The sequence below is a fragment of the Dipodomys merriami genome, unplaced genomic scaffold (genome assembly GCF_024711535.1).
Source record: "Dipodomys merriami isolate MVZ:Mamm:240054 unplaced genomic scaffold, mDipMer1.0.p SCAF_121, whole genome shotgun sequence".
NCBI lineage: Eukaryota > Metazoa > Chordata > Mammalia > Rodentia > Heteromyidae > Dipodomys > Dipodomys merriami.
Window position 1 is genome coordinate 2378455 of NW_027202505.1, and position 19293 is coordinate 2397747.

A 19293-nucleotide genomic window follows, 5' to 3' on the forward strand; every position below is an offset into this window, starting at 1 on the left:
GAGGGACAGTTCCCAGGCCCAGAGTTCAGGCCCCATGACCGGACCCAAAAAAAAAAAAAAAAGATACTTGCAATGTATGCAGTTGACAAAAAAATCTATGTTCAAAAACTATCTTGTAAGAATTAATACAAGTTAATAAAAAGACTATGAAAGAAATATATAACAAACTACAAAGCAAACAATATTTACCACGTGTTGTTCACTGATTAGTACTTTGTATATATTATCTAATCCTTCTGACCACCTTCTAAGGCATACTATTTCCTTCCTAATTACAATTAAGGTAATTGACCCAGAGAGGCTGGGCATCTTGTTTATCATCACTGAGTTAATAAGGACAGAATAGGACTTGAACCCTGAAGTCTAATTCTAGAGCCTGCTTACCACATGTTACTATTCACAACCTTATTTAAAAAACATGTTAAACTCATTAGCAACCAGTAACTTTCAAATGAAACAAAAAAGTAATAACGCTTTTCATTTATGAGATGAAAAGGAACACTAGAATCCAAGGCATAGATTGGCATAAATAGGTAGAAGAGTAACTTAAAAGCATCTAGTAAATGGGAAATCTCTTTGATTCTACGATCTGCAAAGTTTGCTTCTATATGTAAACCCAGAAGAAATATTCTAGGTGGAGAAATGCCTAAAGACGTCTTGCAAAATTGTTTAAATGTGGAGAAAATAGAAGAAAACAAATATTCATCAAAGGGAATTAGATCAATAAAAGGTAGTATATGTAGATGCTTGTCAAAGGAATTGCTAGAGCTATAATTGTTAAATGAGGGTGTTAGAAACATGACTTTGGAATCAATGCTTTCAGAGTCATACTGACACTGTGCTACCATTAAAAATTTAAACATGTACCAAATGATTCTATGTATTACTCACGGAACACAACTGTACATAAACAAAAGTTTAAAAAATAAACTGCACAGGGCTAGAAGCAAGGCTCATATACCTTTCTAGCAAGCATGGTGTCCTAAGTTTAAACCACAATACTGTCAAAAAATCAAATTAAAAATGAATTAAAAGCTGGGTGCCAGTGCTCATGCCTATAATCCTAGCTACTCAGGAGGCTGAGATCTGAGGATTATGTTTCAAAGCCAGCCCAAGCAGGAAAGTCAGGAGACACTAATCTCTGGTTAATCAACAAAAAATTTGGAAATTGAGCTGTGGCTCAGTGGTAGAGTGCTAGCCTTCAGAAAAAAATCTCAGGAACAGTGCCCAGGCCCTTAGTTCAAGCCCTAGAATTAACACAAAAATAAAATTAAGTAAAATAAAAACTGAGTAGATTTCAGTTTAAAGAGAGTGGCTAATTCAGGGGAGTCAGAAATAGTCAAAGGACAGTTTAACTTTATCAGTTATCTAATCTGTGTTTATCTGGGGTTTGAGAAAATGGAGTCTTAGTTATATTATTTTCTATTATCTTTCCATATATCTCCTTATCTCCGTCTCAATTGCTGTTTATTTTTCTCTATCTATTTGATAGTCATGCATACTAGATATATACAAGCAGTTAAATGTATGCATAATAATATATTCTTTTATTAAATATGTACTTATTTTCCCAAAATAAAAATTTGAATGTCAACTTTCAACTAACCAAGTAAAAGTCATTTTTACAAACTGAACCCAGACTAGAGCAATTATTAGCCTCATTTTTACACAGACATATCTAACATAATTCTAGTTTAGATTTTTATAGCACCTATGCAAAATGGCAATATCAAATATTATCTAAGAGCTTGCCAAGTCATAACAGAAGATTGCCACCCTGACTACGAATCTGCTTGCTACTCTTTGCCATTTCACCTCAAACTCCCTTATTCTGCAGAAATGCATGTGTACATGTTAAACATTTGCCAGGGCTCATGTTGAACCCATAAGCTTTCAGAAGAGCACATGAATAACAATAAACCAATGGCCCCGAACTGCAAGGGAATAATCTTTGTAAAGAAGTCCTATGCTTTCCATATTTAACTGTGTCTTTGGATAGAGGCGGGTAAAAAATGCCCAACCAATGGCTGGCTGGAATCTTTAGTTAAGAAGTAGCCACACCCTCTGGCTACTCACAGCTCCAGAAAGACTCAGGTTAGAGAGAACTGATGTATCAAATGAGCTCCATCCGGTCTGCCAGTGGCCATGGACAACTCTGGAACATGCTGGGTTATTGAGTTGTCGCTCTGTCTCCAAGTACTTTCAGAAAGGCCCCCTTTACATCCTTGTTCCTGAGGCTGTAGATGATGGGGTTGAGGAAGGCAGAGACAACATTGTAGAACAGAGCCAGTTTCTTGTCCCGTTCTGGGTTATACCAGGAGCCAGGCCTCATGTACATGATCATGGCTGGCCCATAGAACATAGTGACTACAGTCACATGGGAAGCACAAGTGGAGAAGGACTTGAGCCTTCCCTGGGATGAGCGGATTCTTAAGATGGAGACAAAGATGCGAACGTACGAGGCCAGGATGAGGGAAAGGGGGACCAAAAGGAGGATGAAGCCCAGAATGAAGTCCAAGCGGTCATTGAAGGACGTGTCTGCACAGGCCAACTTCAGCACAGCAGGGACCTCACAGAAGAAGTGGTTGATCTTATAGGGGCCACAGTAGGGCAGGCGCATGGTGAAGACAGTGTAGATCAGAGCCCCAGTGATGCTAATGGACGCGCAGATGGCAACCATCTTGATACAAACAAGACGGCTCATGAGTAGGGAATAGTGAAGAGGGAAGCAAATGGCAACATACCTATCATAGGCCATAATGGCGTAGAGAACACACTCCGCAATACCCAAGACCAAGAAGATGAACATCTGGGCTACACAAGCACCCCAGGATATGGTCTTCCTTGGACAGACCATATTAACTAACATCTGGGGTACAGTGGTGGTGACATAGCTCATGTCCACCAAAGAGAGGACACTGAGAAAGAAGTACATGGGTGTGTGGAGGTGGGAATCAAGGTAGATCAAAGTGACGATAAGACCATTTCCTAGGAGGGTGATGAGGTAGAGCAGGAAGAAGAAGATGAACAGGGCCACTCTGACCTGTGATTCACTGGAGAAACCCAGGAGGATAAACTCCGACACTGAGCTGTAGTTTTCCTTGCCAAGCCTGTGCATGGTTGATCTGCCTGTTAAGAACACACAAGCACTTCCCCACTCTCCCTTTGTTGTTGTTGTTAGCCTTGGAGAAGGGACTGACAGAAATTGAGCCACAAACATACCATGCACAGTAGCCTCCACCGATTTGGCCAAACATCTGTTGAGTTGAATGAAAAAGAAAAGAAATCTAAGACAGCTATGTGACTGGACAAGAAATCAGAAGATCTGAATTCAACCTGAAATAGAACATTGAATGCCTGACTGCCCACAAGACCTTCCTTCATCCACTTCATCCAAAGAAGACAAGGAAATAGGTGACTTTTTTTTTAAAGCAGGGAACCCAGGAATCCTACTAAGGACATACACTTGTCCCAATGTGAAGTAGGCAGATGCCTTTGCTAATTATGACAGAAAGTCTGAATCAGCAAGCTGTGGGTCTTGGGGGTACTACCAACACCGAGCTGCTGGCCACAAGCCATGGAAGCTGAAGCTATAGAGGATACCAGTGGAGCATACAGAAATACTAAAAGGGGCTGGGAATGTGTTTTAGTGGAAGAGTGCTTGCCTAGCATGCAGGAAGCCCTGGGTTTGATTCCTCAGTACCACATAAACAGAAAAAGCTGGAAGTGGTGCTGTGGCTCATGTGGTAGAGAACTAGCCTTGAGTATAGAGAGCTCAGGGACAGAGCCCAGGCCCTGAGTTCAAGCTCCAAGACTGGCAAAAAAAAAAAAAAGAAAGAAAGAAAGAAAGAAGAGAAAAAAGAAATACTAAAAGACTTGGGGGAAAATCACAATTTTATTCTAGGTTATGACCAAATACATTTAAAGCAGATTAATTTATACTGTGATAATTTTAGGCATTCATTGATTAACTTATAGTTAATGTTTCTCAATATATTTTTAAATCAGTGAGTCTAATTGGCTCTCAATATTACTATGAATATACTCAACAACTTAGTATTATAGCATAGAAGAAATACCTTTCTATATTAATACTTGAAAACATTGTATTGTGATCTTGCTATGGCAACACTATTTGCATAATAAAAATTATGGCATAAAATGAAAAAGAGAGAGGGTGAGAAAAAGAAAGAGAGAGGAAGACAGAGAGAGACAGAGAAAGATGCTGAGAAACAGAGTAGCCAAGAGACAGTGACCTCGGTTCCTGGCTTCCTACTTGCAGGGTCCTCTGAGGCCTGTCTGGGCATTGTGTCCTGGACACAGCAAGAGTTTCTGTTGAATCTTCACAGTTACTCTCCAATGATCAACTTTTTCATTCAGCTTTACCTCAGTGTCTAGGGTTGTTACTTACTCAGCTGTGTGACCTTGGGCACATTCTTTCACATCTGTTGGCCTCAGTGTCTCCAGCTGGTAAAATAGATGAAGTATCTATCATCTGCGGGTAGGGCAAGATGAATATAAGATACTGTATGGCAAGATATTTTGAAAAGTACAAACTATGAAACAAATGCAAGGGGTTAGTCTAAGTGAAATGGATCTGGAAATCAGAATTGTTGGGGTGACTCCTGGCTTTGCCCCTTATTTGCTGTGTGATCTTGGCTAACTGCATACCCTTATCTGACCTTCCCAACCCCGTTTTATTTTTTTAAATGAGGCTCCTGGATTTGATGATCCCACAGGGTTCTCCCACCTTGGATATTTCTTTGATAGCAGCCACACAAAGCTGGAGACCTGTGACCGTCTCAATGCCTTGCGCATCATAAGAACAGCTGAGTTGAGCTGGACTGTGTGAGCGTGAGATGGAATTGGAGAGGTGAACACAGAACGTATTACATGGATTCGGAATTGGCACTGCTAACTCTGGCCAACTCTTTGCCTCCTTCCAAGTGGCTTAGCTTTGTTTTTTAATCTGTAAAATGAGTGCAGTGTCTACTCCATAGTGGAGACTTCCATGATGGAGCTGGTTTATAGAAAATGCTCAATAAATGGTAGCAATTTAAGTAACAGGAAGCTGTGTGGAAAGAGTGGGGCAAGAGGAGGTGCAGAAGCAATCTCCAATCCCTGAGATTCCAGAGGACAGGTTTAAAGTCATGATTATGAGGACTGAGTGCCCAGCATGGAAGTCTGGAAGAAGAACAGATGTCAGAGGTCCAGTAGGCCTTGGCACTGGTGGCTCATCTTGTAATTCTAGCTGCTTGGGAGTCTGAGATCTGAGGATTGCAGTTTGAAGCTAGCCTGGGCAGGAAAGTCCCTGAGACTATTGTCTCCAATTAACCAGGAAAAAAGTGAAGGCTTCAACCTTGAGCAACAAAAAGCTCAAGTGCAGTGGTTAGGCCCTGAGTTCAAGCCTCATCCTGACCCCCACCCCCCAAAAAATTATTCCCTGTTGTCACTGGTTTTTCTTTCGGTACCCTTTGTCTTATATATGTTTATCTGATTTGGAGAAGGGAGGGGAAATCACAGAAACAGTGGGATAAAGGGTGAACCAATTCAACAGTGATACTCATTAGACACTATGTTGGAAATGAATTTTACAACTGGGAGGGGAGAGGAGAGAGGGGGAGGGAAAGTGGGAGAGAATGAGGGAGAGGATAACACTGTTCAAAAAGAAAAGTACTCAGTACCTTACTTATGTAACTGTAACCCCTCTGTACATCACCTTTACACTAAAGTTTAAATTTAAAAAATCAGATTAGCATGTGTGCTCTGGGTTTTACAGTTACACTCCCATGACCAACTTTTTAAGTGCAGGGTATCAATGAACATCAGTAAATGGAAGAAGGAGAAAATGTCCTCGAAAAGGAAAGTTTATAATGATAAAAGCAAACCTGGCATAGCTCAGAATCTTGACTTTAGAGATAGGAACTTCCAGAGAGAGAGGACTGGTCATTAACACTAACAGCCATGCTAACTTGAAGTCAATCATCAAGGGCCCCACAATGAGGGGGGGCCCATGCCCTCCTTTCTGCTAGCCCACACCCCAAACATGGATCTTCACAGAGGCCCCTACTGACATCCTGATCTACTTGCCTCCTGGTCCTCTCCAGCACACTTTTTTCACATGTTCTTTGTTGGAATTCATGATCTTTCCCAGTGGTTCTAACCAGTTTTCCAATCAGTAGCTTGGTGAGATTTCTGAGCCACAAGGCTTATCAGGATCCAATGGGATCTGAGCCTGGGCAGTCAGAGAACCTCTTCTCTCAGAACCCAGAGCTCCCAAGCCAGCTCACCTCTCCTTCAAGGCTCAGCTCTGGATTTTCCACCTTCTTACCTGTCGAATCCAGCCTTGTTTAGTTCATGTCTTGTACGCATTGCCCTTCCAGCCAGGCAGTAGGCAGAGGCGGTGTCTCTTTCAGATCTCTCCACAGTGCCTAGCACAGGGAAGGGCTTATTTATAAATAAGATTCTTTAGGTTCACAATTGTGTTCACTTGGGGAAAAATGCAGAGGAGCCTCACCCGCTCCCGACCGGCAGTTTTTAGAGCTTTGTTCCAGTGCTAGTTTTCTTTGCTAAGACCAGGTTCTTTTCTGTTCTCCACTAAATTAATAAATAGCAGAATCAGGACCAGAACTGGATCTCTAGCTGCATAGCCTGCCAGATCCTTAAGCACTGTACTCTGCTGTGCACCCACAAAGGCACCTGGGAAAGGAGTCACATCAAGCCTTCTTGCTAGGAGAGCTTTCACCCTGGCCACTGTACTTCTTCCACCTGCCAACACTGGCTGTCCCTTCCCAGTCTCTGTGCTTCTAGTAAAGAAGAAGGGTGAGGATGCCTTATAAGGACTCCCCCCTGGGGAGCCTCAAGCCATGTTAAGAGCTGGAGACTGATTCCTGCCTAAAAAGGACAGATTCTTGTTCCTCCTCCCCAGTGAGTGGGACAGACAGACTATGACCCCTTTGTCCATTCTTGGGGATGTCCAGGGCAGCAACCTCCCCACAATCCATCCCTCCCAGTCACCTATGAATGACAGTGTGTTCTTTGCCTGAGTAGCTTCCTCCACCCCTGCACAGGCAGCCTGGTTTTCTCTGGATTCTGGGCAGGTGGCACTGGAGGAAGTGGTCCATCCTCCTCTGCCCAGCAGGGTGGCTCTGCTGGGAGAGCTGCACCTCTCTTAAGCTGCTAGACCCAGAGCAGCTCTGAAGGGAGGGACTTCCAGTCCACAGTCCCAGGGGTCCCCTTTGTATCAAAATGGGATTGAAGACTGGAGTTCCAGGCCCTGAAAAGCTCTGGAGAATTTCTTCTCCAGGCTGGTAAATGCCACACTGAGCCTCTGGGCAGGATGAAAGACATAGCCAGAAAGTCTAATGCCCCTAAGATGGTTTGGGGGCGTGGCCCCTGGAGCTAGCAAGCTGGGCAATCTTTAGAAGTTTCTGATTGAGGATGAAAACTCCTTCTGAAATTTAAGAAGGGAGAGTTCCTGGGCTGAATTGCCACATCCTCGTTTGATTCTAGGACATGTTTTGTTTCTTTTCAACATACTTCTGTATGCCTTTCATGTCCCTAGATCTTACCCAAGGCCAGACACCTCATGGAGGTAAAGCTAAGGCTTGACTATAGAAAACATAAATTCTGCTAATAAGGTATCTGGTTCCATTACACCGGTACTGGTGGACTTAAAGCCAATGGAAAACACTTCCACCCTGGTAAAGGTAAGTGGTGAGAAATTCGGATGATGTAGTGGTAAAAGGACGTCTGCTTGCAATAGTAAGGCTTTAGTCAGTGGATGGGAACTGGGGGAAAATTGGACAAGTTCTGGTAACTTGAAGGGTCTTAACAAGAGTAGGTAATCTTAAAGGTCAAGTCTGGACATTCTATGGCTTCCTAGTTCATAAGCTTGGCAGCTATCTGATATTGGGAAACCTTTAGCAGGACATATGTGATAGATGTTGTGTAGATGGTCATATATTTTAATATGTTTTCTCTCTCAATTATTGGTTTGCTTTTTACTCTTCCTTAAATGGTAGTTCTTGAGGACTGGAAATATAGCTTAGTGGTAGAGTGCTTGCCTAGCATGCATGAAGCCCTGGGTTTGATTCCTCAGTACCACATAAACAGAAAATGCCAGAAATGGCTCTGTGTCTCAAGTGGTAGAGTGTTAGCCTTGAGCAAAAGAAGCTCAGGGACAGTGCTCAGGCCCTGAGTTCAAGCCCCAGGACAGGCCAAAAAAAAAGTCATAAACTGAAATTCTTAATCCACAGAGTACATAGAGCCTCCTTATGTGACACAGAAAAGGAAAAAGCTAGACAGCCTATGGGTTAAATGCTGGCTCTATCACTTCTTAGCAATATGATCTTGACCAAATCACTTTCCATTTCTCTTGACCTCACTTTCATCCTGTTTACAAAAGAAAATAATGCTATGAGAGTTAAGGAGGTGCAGGTATAATGCTTAGCACAAGGATCTGTACATAGAATGGCACAGCCAATGAAAAACTCCATCCTGACAATAAGTGAGCAGCTACTACGGAAACAGGATTGGAGGGATGGGGTGAAGTCATGGTTACTCTATCCCTTTTGGTAGGGAAACAAACATTTTTACAAAATTCTCCTTAGTAGGATTCTTCATGAGTGTTATTCAAAACCAAGTTCCATATCTAAAAGTGACTATGGAAAAAAGCAGAAACAAGGTTGTTTGAGCCTGGAGTATTTATGATGTATTGTTGCCCAAAGCAAATTTTCTCAGCAAGAACATGATTCTATTCGCAAAAAGGGGAGTAGGAATGAATGTATAGTCAACAAAACCAGCATCTGTCACAATAATATCAAATGTCAAATGTGCTATTAACCAAGTAAGGGAAAATATCCACTATTGTTTAGTTGTAGAAAAAAATCAGAGAGAAGCATAAACAGGGCATAATCATATCTTCTATGTGGAATTTAGTCTTTAAAAATGAATGACAAACACGGGGCACTGGTGGCTTATGCCTGTAATCCTAGCTACTCAGGAAGCTGAGATCTGAGGATCACCATTCAAAGCCAGCCAGCCAGGGCAGAAAAGTCTCCATGAGACTCTTATTTACAATGAACCACCAGAAAATCAGAAGTGGAGCTGTGGCTCAATGGCAGAACACTAATCTTGAGCACAAAAAGACTCAGAGACAGTGCCCCACAACTGACAAAAAAATGAATGACATGGGGACACAGGAAGAGGGGGAATGATGGAAGTAGAGACTTTGGTCAAGAAGCATAGGACACATAGATGGACACATTAAACTGGAGCTCCCTTGTACGCTATTTTAGAAAAAATAAATTATTAAAAAAATCTAAAAAGAAAAAACAATGAGTGATAGGAATTTAAAACAGGTTCTGTTTCGGGGTGGATATTATAGGAGGGGAGAGGGAGAAATGAGAAAGTATGTATGTGGGGGGGTATGGTTAGTCTATACACATACACATGCATGAAAACAGAATAATAGAATCTGTCAAACTTGTTCTAAGTAGAGGGGTTAGGGATGAAGCAGAGGATAGGATGAGTTTGATCAGGGTACACTAGATGCATATGTGGAAATGTTGCAATGAAACCCCTTTGTACAAATAATATATGCTAATAAGAAATGAAAAGTCATAATGGAAATTTTCCTTGTGGTTATGGAACTAAAGGGTACTTTTTTTCTTTCTTCTGTGTTTATTAACCTTCTTTCTTTTCTGTGTTTATTGACTTTCTTAAGGAACATTGATTCCTTTTCAAGAATAGGGAATAATCCAGTAGGAGTCAGCCATAAGGAATCCACAGTGGAACCTCCATACTGAGAAGCAGGATTTTCTGTTTCTTGCTTGCGTCTATCACTGGCAGTTCAGGTGAAAACCTCAAGAATAACTTGGGATTCCTGGAAAGGCTAGGGTCTGGCTTGGGGCAGGGGGGGGGTGCATTCTGTAGGCAACCCAGGAGTCCGAGAGATGATGGCAGACTCTGTGGGATAGAAGCTTGAGTGGTCCCACTCCCCAAGCAGAGTACGGTGAAGGCAATGGGCAGTCAGACTGGATCTAAACTCCCTTAAATAGACAGCTGACCCTGAGGAAATCATTTGACCTCTGATTGTCAGTGTCTTTATCTATAAAGAAACCAAATACTCAAGACTTGTGGGGTCATTAAGTAAAATTCTGCATGGGAAGTGTCTGGCAATAGAAAGTGTTCAATAAATATATTATTTTCCCTCTTCTTTCAGAATCCCTAGGAAAATGTGTATTTCCCAAAAGCCCCAGAAGAGCTTCCTGTCCCTCCAAATTATTCTTGGCTCTAGAGTCTACTAGTTGACTACATTCCCCTACACTTCCATATACAATTTTGTCCTTCTATGTAATCCAAGAGTCCTCGTGGCTCCTTGCCCCTGATCTGGCTTGTACATGATGGTTGTACTGGTTTGATCTTTTTTGTTGTTTTTTTTTTTTATTTTATTTTTTTGTTTATGTAGTACCAAGGAATTGAACCTAGGGCCTCATGCATGCTAGGCCCACGCTCTACCACATTCCCAGCCCTAGGATCCTATTTTGTATCAGGCAAAACCATGCTCATGATCCCAACTCTATACAAGCCATGTAAATGCCCCAAGTCAAGACACACAAGTCTGTGTTTGTGAAATTGGAATAATAATACTGAAGAGATTTGGAATATATATCAAATGCTTGGTGCATAATGGTACTCAAAAATCACAAGTATAATTATGATATAGGGACCATCACTCCAATTTAGAGAGGAGACACTGGCTCTAGGAAGCTATGTGACTTACCTGGGTACCTGGGTCACAGTGACCAAGACAGTGTGACAATAAGTCTTGGGCTCTTCCACTGTAACAGTTGCTTCCCCCGAGGTTGTTCTTGGGAGCCATTAGGCACTGAGTGAAAGAGGTAGTCCCTGCGGCTGCCAAGAGAGGAGTCTGCTGGGGCTGCTGTCTTAGATTAGAAATGTTGGGCGGAGGCCAAGATCCAGCTTGGGAATTATGAGCATGATCAGACTAGAAGGGCTTATCAAGAGAAGAGACTCAGACAGCTGCCCAGACCTTCCTGAGTTTAAACCAGGTAAGGGATGCCATACTATAATGTAGATTGATGATTCCAGAGGAGATTAGAGAGTGAGTGAACTTGGCGGTAGGAAGGTTGAGGAGCAGAATATGGGAAAGTTGGGTGCTTTAGTGAACTTTTTTTTTTAATGTCAGAAGGACAGGTATCTATTCTTCCCTGATCCTTTTTACAGACACCTAGAGAAAGAGTAAGTTCCCTATCTAGGGAGTATGTGAACAGCATTGGAGCATCCTATGGCAGCAAGATTGTAGAGAAGGAAGGAGTTCTGAAAGAGACTCCTAAGTTTGGTGCACCTTTGAAGTTTTCTGGAGCCAATCTGTCACTGACAGTTCAGGGAGGTAAATGGGACCCAGAACAGACAAAAGCAAGACCTAGAGTCTGCTGGCTCTGGACTCCTGCTCAGCCTCAGCCATTCTGACCAGACTCTTCTCAGGTCGAGGTTCTGTAGAGTATTGGGACTGACTTCTTTGGTATGGGGTAAGGAGTAAGACCATAATTGGGGACCTGGGGAAGCATCTTACTCTAAAGGCAACCTCTGTCTGCAGTGCTCAAGGAAGCTGTGGGTTTGAAGTGGCCAGGAAGGCTGCTGGTTTGAAGTAAGGTGATACAATAGGTTGAGGAGTATTTGTGGGGGCAACAGCATTGGAGATTAAGAAGCTGACAAAGATCAATTGGAGAGAAGAGTTTCACTGACTTTCCTGCCCATGCTGGCTTCACCATGATCCTCAGATCTCAGCCTTCTGAGTAGCTAGGATTACCCTGGCATCCAGCTATGTTTTTTTTTTTTTTTTTTTTTTTACTGCACTGTTTTGATTAGTATAGTTTTCTAATAAGTTTTGAAATGGGGAAATGTGACATTTCCAACTTTGTTTTTATTTAACAATATTGTGTTGGCTACTAAGGATGATTTGAGATTCTATATGAAGTATAGGATAGGCTTAAAAATAATCTCTGCAAAACAAGATTTCATGAGATTCTACACATTTAATGGAATCCCTATCAAATATTGAAATACAAGAAATATTAAGTAATATTGAAATATTAGCAGTAGTAAGTCTTCCAACCCATGAATGTGGGCTATTTTTCCATTATTTTAAATCTTTTTTTTTTAAATACAGTTGCCGATTTTATTTGAATCAAGTAAAAATCCATTTTGTCTTGATAATTTGAAATGCATGGTATAAAATAAAATATGAAAAGAATGCATTATAAAAAATAAAATATGACATGACTGGAAAAAAAAAGAAGCTGACAAATATACTACTACCCAATACCAGGTGTCTGACCTGATTAATATTGGCTAAGGATGGGAATAGAGTTGTCTGAACGATGCAGAGAAGAGAATTTGTGTGCTGTAGTAGCAGCGAAGGATGATGTGCCCATGAGTGTGATGAACAAGCCCCAGACATTGGTATATAATGTGTTTGCAGGTACGGTCTTTAAGTAAAACACTGCTCCCTGCCTCAGTCTCACAGTCTTGTTTTTGGACACAATTTCGGCTCCTCCTGTCTCCTTCCATTCAGCTTCTGCTCTGAGGATACAGAAAGAAATGACAGGACAAAGTTTATTTCTGCAGAAGAGCAGGTTACTGGCAGGGAACCAAGAAGCAAGCATGCTGGGCAGACAGTCCACCCATGTTTTATCCCTAATGCCCTAAGGCTGAACGGATAAAGTGATAGCATTGAATTATCACCTGGGCATTAGAAGCCTGGGTAAAATTGGATAAGGAACCCTCTATTTATAGGTTACTGTAAGTTATAGGAACCAGGACTATAAGACTTTTCAGATATAGTCAGTTTGATAGGGTTGAGGTATGGAATGACCAGACTTGACTAAGGGGTACTGAGACCAGACTCATTCCATCATTTGAACAACTGGCTCTGTTGTGAGCAGGACTTGATAGGCTTCCCAGGTGGATCACATTTATCTTCCTTCTAGGCATGAGTCTCCAGATTGGTGAGAGTGAGCTGGAAACTCGAGGAATTTGACCAAGAAGGCCCTGCAACCTGGTTATTGGGGTGCCTGCTTGGCCCCTTTCCTGCATTGCTGATTGACTTTCCATTGAGGATCCACTGTCAGCTATAAGCCTGGAAGGTGAGCAAGAAAACAGTGTGGAGTGAGTTTTCAAGCAGGACAGTCAACTGTATTCTACGTACCCATCCTGCCTTTCTACTCTGGGTATAACAGCCTGGGCTATGGAGATGCTTTCTATGCCAGACCTTGCAGCCACTGATCATCTCTGTAAGGGATGGCACACACCAACAGCCTGGACATGTGGGGATCCAAGCTAAGGGAAGGAGTGAGGTCAGGGTGCTAGTCTAACCCTCTTAGACTTTTCCCTGTGATCAAATGAGGCAACAAAATGTGGCTTGGTCAGATTTTTGTTTTTGAAAGTACATGCTGAAGCCAGGCACCGGTGACTCATATCTGTCATCCTAGCTACTCAGGAGGCTGAGGTCTGAGGAATGCAGTTTGAAGCCATCCCAGGAAGGAAAGTCTGTGAGATTCTTACCTCCATTTAAATCACAGGAAAAAGCAGAAGTGGTGATGCAGTTCAAGTGGTAGGGTACTGCCTTGAGCAGAAGCAGCTCAGGGACAGTGCCCCGAGCATAAGACTCAGGACTTGCAAAAGAAAAGGAAGGAAAAGAAAGAGAATGGGGAAGGAAGGAAGGAAGGAAGGAAGGAAGGAAGGAAGGAAGGAAGGAAAGAAGGAAGGAAGGAAGGAAGGAAGGAGGGAAGGAAGGAAGGAAGGAAGGAAGGAAGGAAGGAAAGAGCACTCTGAAGGCTAGTACAGAGAATGGGTTGTACAAGGGTCCAGTTGGGGAAGTGAATTGAGAGCAGGTGAGGGAGATGCTTAGGGTCTGACCTGAATGTTGGCAGTGGGCTTGAAGAGGGATGGGTGAATGTAGGAGACATTCTGGAGGTGGCAGCCATGGAACTGAGGACCATGGGATACAAGGAATGATAGGGGATGAGACAGAAACTAAGGAGTCTTCCTACTTCTCTCTGGGCTGACTGAGTTGATCTCCCAGATATTTTCAGCTTCACTCTCTCTCCTGCTTTCTTTCTCATTCTCTTACTCTTGCTCTCTATATGTTTATTCATTGACATATATAATACATATAATTAAACTAAACCCAACACAAGATTCTTTTCCCTCATGATTTGCCTTTCACCACCTAAAACTCAAAAGACAAAAGAACATTGTGGTAAATTGAGGGCCCAGAGGAGTTGAGTTCTGGTTAGCTATGGTTTTGCTGTGCATGGGAAACTCTATTACTGATCATGAATGAGATTCCCTTTCTCCCATACAGCTCTTCTCTGGATCTGTTTCCAAATCTGTAAGATGGAGGTGATGGATCGTTTCTACATCGTTTCTACCCTATGCTTCTCACTGAGTCACCATGAGTCTCAAAGAGAATGAATGACAGGGTATTTTGTCAATAAGTCCCAGTCCCAAATCTGAATCCTGTAAATTTGGCTCAAACAAAGGTGCATCATTATCTCTCATGAGATAATGATGGTGTTTCCTCTTCTTCCTCATGTGGACTCTCTGTTTTCCATGCCTTGGAGTTAGGCGGCTTTTCCCCAGTTGCTTTGTATAGGCTTAGAAACGTCAGGGAGGGGTGAGCTGGGGTTCAGGGAGCCTGAGTGTCTTGATGTGAAGGACCTTGCTAAGAAACAGCATTTGAGGACTCACTTTGTTGGTTTGTAGACAACTTTCCCTGGTGACCTCAGCCTGTCCTCATTGTTCAAGCAGGAGAAACACTCCTCAACATCAGATCTTGATGGAAAATCCCACTGCCTGGCTCTGTGTGAAAAATGAGAAGTGAGAAGTAGCAGTGTATGTTCCCAGTGTAGGTCCCAAGGTAGAATATTCTGACATCCTTGAACTGCTTCTTCCTAGGAATAAAGTGGCTTTTAAAAAAGATATTTTGATCTCTATTTTGTAACTAAGGAAACAGTCCTAGAGATGTGTGCTAACAGCTGAAGTCACAGAGCTGTGAAGTCAGAGCCAGGATAAACCAGCTGTCTCTACCACACCTTGATTTGTGACTTGTCAGGATGTTTGCTGTGTACCTTGACCTTGAATCCCAGGCTTGTGTACAGAAAGAGAATGAAAAATGCAGCCAAACCAGGTATGAGCCATGCCTGTAATCCTAGTTACCCAGGAAGCTGAGATCTGAGGATTGCGATTGCAGTTTGAGGACAGTATGGGCAGGAAAATCCATGAGACATCTCTCCAATGAACTATCAAAAGGTCAGAAGTGAAGCTATAGCTCAAGAGGTGGAATGCTAGCCTTGAAAACAAAAAAAGGCTCAGGAACAGTGCCCAAACCCTAAGTTCCAGCCCTAGGACTTGCATTCGGCAGTTAAGCTGGGCGCCGGTGGCTTACACCAGTAATCCTAGCTACTTGAAAAGCTAGGATCTCAGGATTTCACTTCAAAGCCAGCCTGAGCAGAAAAGTTTGTGAGACTCTTATCTCCAATTAACCAGAAGTGGAGGTGTGGCTCAAGTGGTAGAGCACAAGCCAGACGAGAGTGCAAGGCTTGAACACAGGTTCAAGCCCCAGTACTATCACCAAACATGCAGTTAATAGTTATTAAACATCTACATATGTTAGATCTTCCGTGGAATGATCTTTATGCCAAAATATCACTGACTTCTTGCAGCAAACCTGTAACCAAGACAATTTATTCCCATTTAGTATGTGTGGATGCAGTCTTGAAGGTTTGGGAGAAATTCAATGCTTGATCCATAAGTTATACAGCCAAGGTGATAAATCAATGTTTCTTCCAATACTCTGTGGCCTGAGATGGGGTGAGTGGGTAGTCAAAGAGCCATCTTGGACTATGGACAGACTGAGGGTAAAATTAAAGTGAAAAGTAAACTTATTTCCCTGTCTGAGGCATCTGAAATTTGTCAACTTTTGTAGAGTCTGTAGACCAAAATTTATCACCAAATACCTGGATGAATGAAAGAAATGTAAGTGGTTTACTAAGAAGAGGATACTAATGGGAATTAGCAATCAGTCGGCCCAGGGTTTTCATTTCATAGTTGAGGAAAACAGGTGGCGATGAGGAACTGCTGCTGGATTTGAGGCTGAGCCAATATTAGATGTGAAGTTCTCCTTATCATAAATTTCTTGATGGTGGTACTAGATGCCAAGATCAGGTTAAAAATGGGCTGTCTAATTGAGAGAAGTTATCATAGTGTTTCACCGTAAGTGGACACTGACCACCACCTGACCTTAATAGCAACTTCAGCTCTAGAACATAACTTAGGTAGTTCATGGTCTGAATTAGCGCCTTTCTTTTTCATTGAGATGTAGAGCACAATGCAAGAGCCCAACCAGACTTTTGTGACAGAATTCATCCTTTTGGGCTTCTCTCTGAGTCCCACGACCACACCTCTGCTCTTCTCGGTCTTTCTGATGCTCTACTTGCTGATTCTTCTGGGCAATGGCTTGATCACCATCCTCATCTGTCTGGACTCACGTCTTCACACTCCCATGTACTTCTTTATTGGCACCCTTTCCATATTAGACCTGGGCTACACCACCACAACTGTGCCCCAGATGTTGGCGCATCTGGCCAGCCAAAAGAAGAGCATCCCTTTTTCTAGCTGTGTGGCCCAAATGTACATTTTCTTGGTGCTAGGTGTCACAGAGTCTTGGCTGTTTGCCATTATGTCGATAGACAGGTATGTGGCCATCTGCCACCCACTCAGGTACAAGGTCATCATGAGCCCATGCCTGTGTGGGGCAATGATAATTTTCTGTGGACTCTGGGGTGTCACCTCTGCTCTTATCTACACCATCTTTGCCATGCGTCTTCCCTACTGTGGCCCTAACAAAATCAATCACTTCTTCTGCGAAGTCCCTGCTGTCTTAAAGCTGGCTTGTGCTGACACCTCAGTCAATGACCATGTAGACTTCATCCTTGGTTTTAGTGTCATACTAATCCCACTGTCCCTTATCCTTGTCATTTATGTCAACATCTTCATGGCCATCTTGAAGATCCGTTCACCACAGGGACAAATGAAAGCCTTCTCCACCTGTGCCTCCCACGTTACTGTGGTCACTATGTTCTGTGTGCCAGCCATGGTCATGTACATGAAGCCAGGTTCTAAGGCCTCCCCAGAAGAAGACAAGAAGCTGGCTTTGCTCTATAATGTCATCTCTGCTTTCCTTAACCCCATCATCTACAGCCTCCGGAACAAGGATGTGAAGAGGGCTTTCCTCAAGGTGACAAGATTGGGAAGGGCTCCAGAATAAAGCCCTGAAAGGACGGAGACACAAGACTCATGACAGATTGCCCTAAACAATCATGTGACTCGGCAGCACCAGTGCACAATCCCCTTCTGTTCCTCAACACAACTCTAAACACGTCTTTTTTTGTTTTTGGTTGGTCATGGGGTTTGAACTCTGGGCCTGGGCGCTGTCCCTCAGCTCTTTAGTTGAAGGTGAACACTCTACCATTTGAGCCACAGTGCCATTTCTGGTTTTCTAATGGTTAATTGGAGATAAGGGTCCACAGACTTTCTTGCCCAGGCTGGTTTTGAACTGCAGTCCTCAGATCTCAGCTTCCTGAGTAGCTAGAATTACAGGCATGAGCCACCGGTGCCCAGCCTTCTAGACAAGTCTTTTGGGAATCACCCACTATTGAGTTGAAGGATCAGAACAGGAGGAAACGCCTTCTGGGCACATCAGTCCTTTTGTTGCCTTTTGTCCTAGGGATTTGAACCTTGAAGGAGTTTGGTTTTATGTCCTGTGGCTGAATCTTGAGAAAGATTCTCTACTCTCTGGAAACATATTATTAGGCAAGCTAGATACAAGCACAGGGCACTGACTTGGAGAATTCCTTGCACAAAAGGAGGAATAAGTTTCAGATATGCTGATGACATAACTTGAGAGGGCTTAAGATAACTTGATGGCAACTCAGCTCTTCTGACTCATCTCAGGTCACCCCATCCCTTTTCTCCACATACACTTGATTTCTGTTGTTGCTTTTGTTATAGTGTGAATATGTAATGTCCCCTACATGTTCATGTATTTGGGACTTGGTTGCCAGCGGATGGGCATTTGGGAAGTGATTGGATGCTGAGGGCTCTGACCAAATCAATGGATTAATACTTTGAAGGAGTCATAAAATGGTAGCATCATTGGGAAGTGGTGAAAAGTAGGAGATGGGCCTCGTTGATGGAAGTAGGTCACTGTGGATGTATTCTTGGGAGCTACATCTTGCCCTGGCCCTTTCCTGTGTTCCCTGTAGTCTGTTTCCTGACTGCAATGAGTTTCCAACTAGGACTCACTCCAGGAACTCAAGAAATAAAAGCAAGAATTGACAAATGGGATTTCATTGAATTAAAAATCTTCTGCACAGCAAAGAAAACATCAGTGACATTACACAGAATTATTCATCTGACAAGGGACTGTCAAGTGGTAACAGAAAGGTGGACAATGGTAGAGGAGAGGGGAAGGGGGGGCTACAAGACAGGAGGATGGGAGGTAAATATAATGAAATACATCATATAAAGCATATAATGAAAACATCGTAATAGGGCCCACTTTAAAATGAATAATAACTATTTTTTTCAAAGAGTGTTAGGTACTAGATACTATCGAAAATGAACTGGAAGGGCTGGGAAGGTGGCTCAGTGGTAGAGTGCTTGCCTTGCATGCATGAAGCCCTGGGTTCGATTCCTCAGTACCACATAAATGGAAAAAGCTGGAAGTGGCACTGTGGCTCCAGTGGTAGAGTGCTAGCCTTGAGCTGAAGAGCTGAGGGACAGCGTCCAGGCCCAGAGTTCAGGCCCCACAACCCGCAAAAAAAAAAAAAAAAAAAAGAAAATGAACTGGATATCTTGTGGGTAGGAATGGGGGGAAAGATGGGAGAGAGCGACAGAAGGGGAGACATGGTTCAAAAAGAATTGTGCTCTTTACTCATTACCTGATACATGTGATTGTAACCCTCGGTATATCAACTCTACAATAACAAAAAATAAAGTTTAAAAACAAGAGTTAGGCAACAAAGCATGGGACCCTAGATTCCAAGACATAAGCTATAGGAGACAAAGCTCTGATTCAAAACACCCTTTCTAGATCCCATCCAGCACAGATATGTCCAGCTGTCTGTCAGCCCACTGTGCTACTTGTGATTCCTTCCAGTCTTTCTACTTTAGCCCAAGTTCTAGTCCCACCTGCTCTGTCAC

The 19293-nt window shown here is 42.8% G+C and overlaps 2 protein-coding genes across 2 annotated transcripts; one reads left to right on the forward strand and one right to left on the reverse strand.

Moving 5' to 3' along the window:
* Positions 1–2170: 2170 nt before the first annotated feature.
* On the reverse strand, positions 2171–3118 carry LOC138823597 (olfactory receptor 2A12-like). Its single transcript, XM_070016997.1, has one exon. The coding sequence runs from the start codon at positions 3116–3118 to the stop codon at positions 2171–2173; it is 948 nt and encodes a 315-aa protein (XP_069873098.1).
* A 13299-nt stretch (positions 3119–16417) lies between these two features.
* Positions 16418–17356, forward strand: LOC138823598 (olfactory receptor 2A7-like). Its single transcript, XM_070016998.1, has one exon. The coding sequence runs from the start codon at positions 16418–16420 to the stop codon at positions 17354–17356; it is 939 nt and encodes a 312-aa protein (XP_069873099.1).
* The last annotated feature ends 1937 nt before the right edge of the window (positions 17357–19293 follow it).

Bases quoted from the DNA above. Each gene is read 5' to 3' on its own strand.
- LOC138823597 (XM_070016997.1), bottom strand. From the start codon at position 3,118: ATGCACAGGCTTGGCAAGGAAAACTACAGCTCAGTGTCGGAGTTTATC.
- LOC138823598 (XM_070016998.1), top strand. From the start codon at position 16,418: ATGCAAGAGCCCAACCAGACTTTTGTGACAGAATTCATCCTTTTGGGC.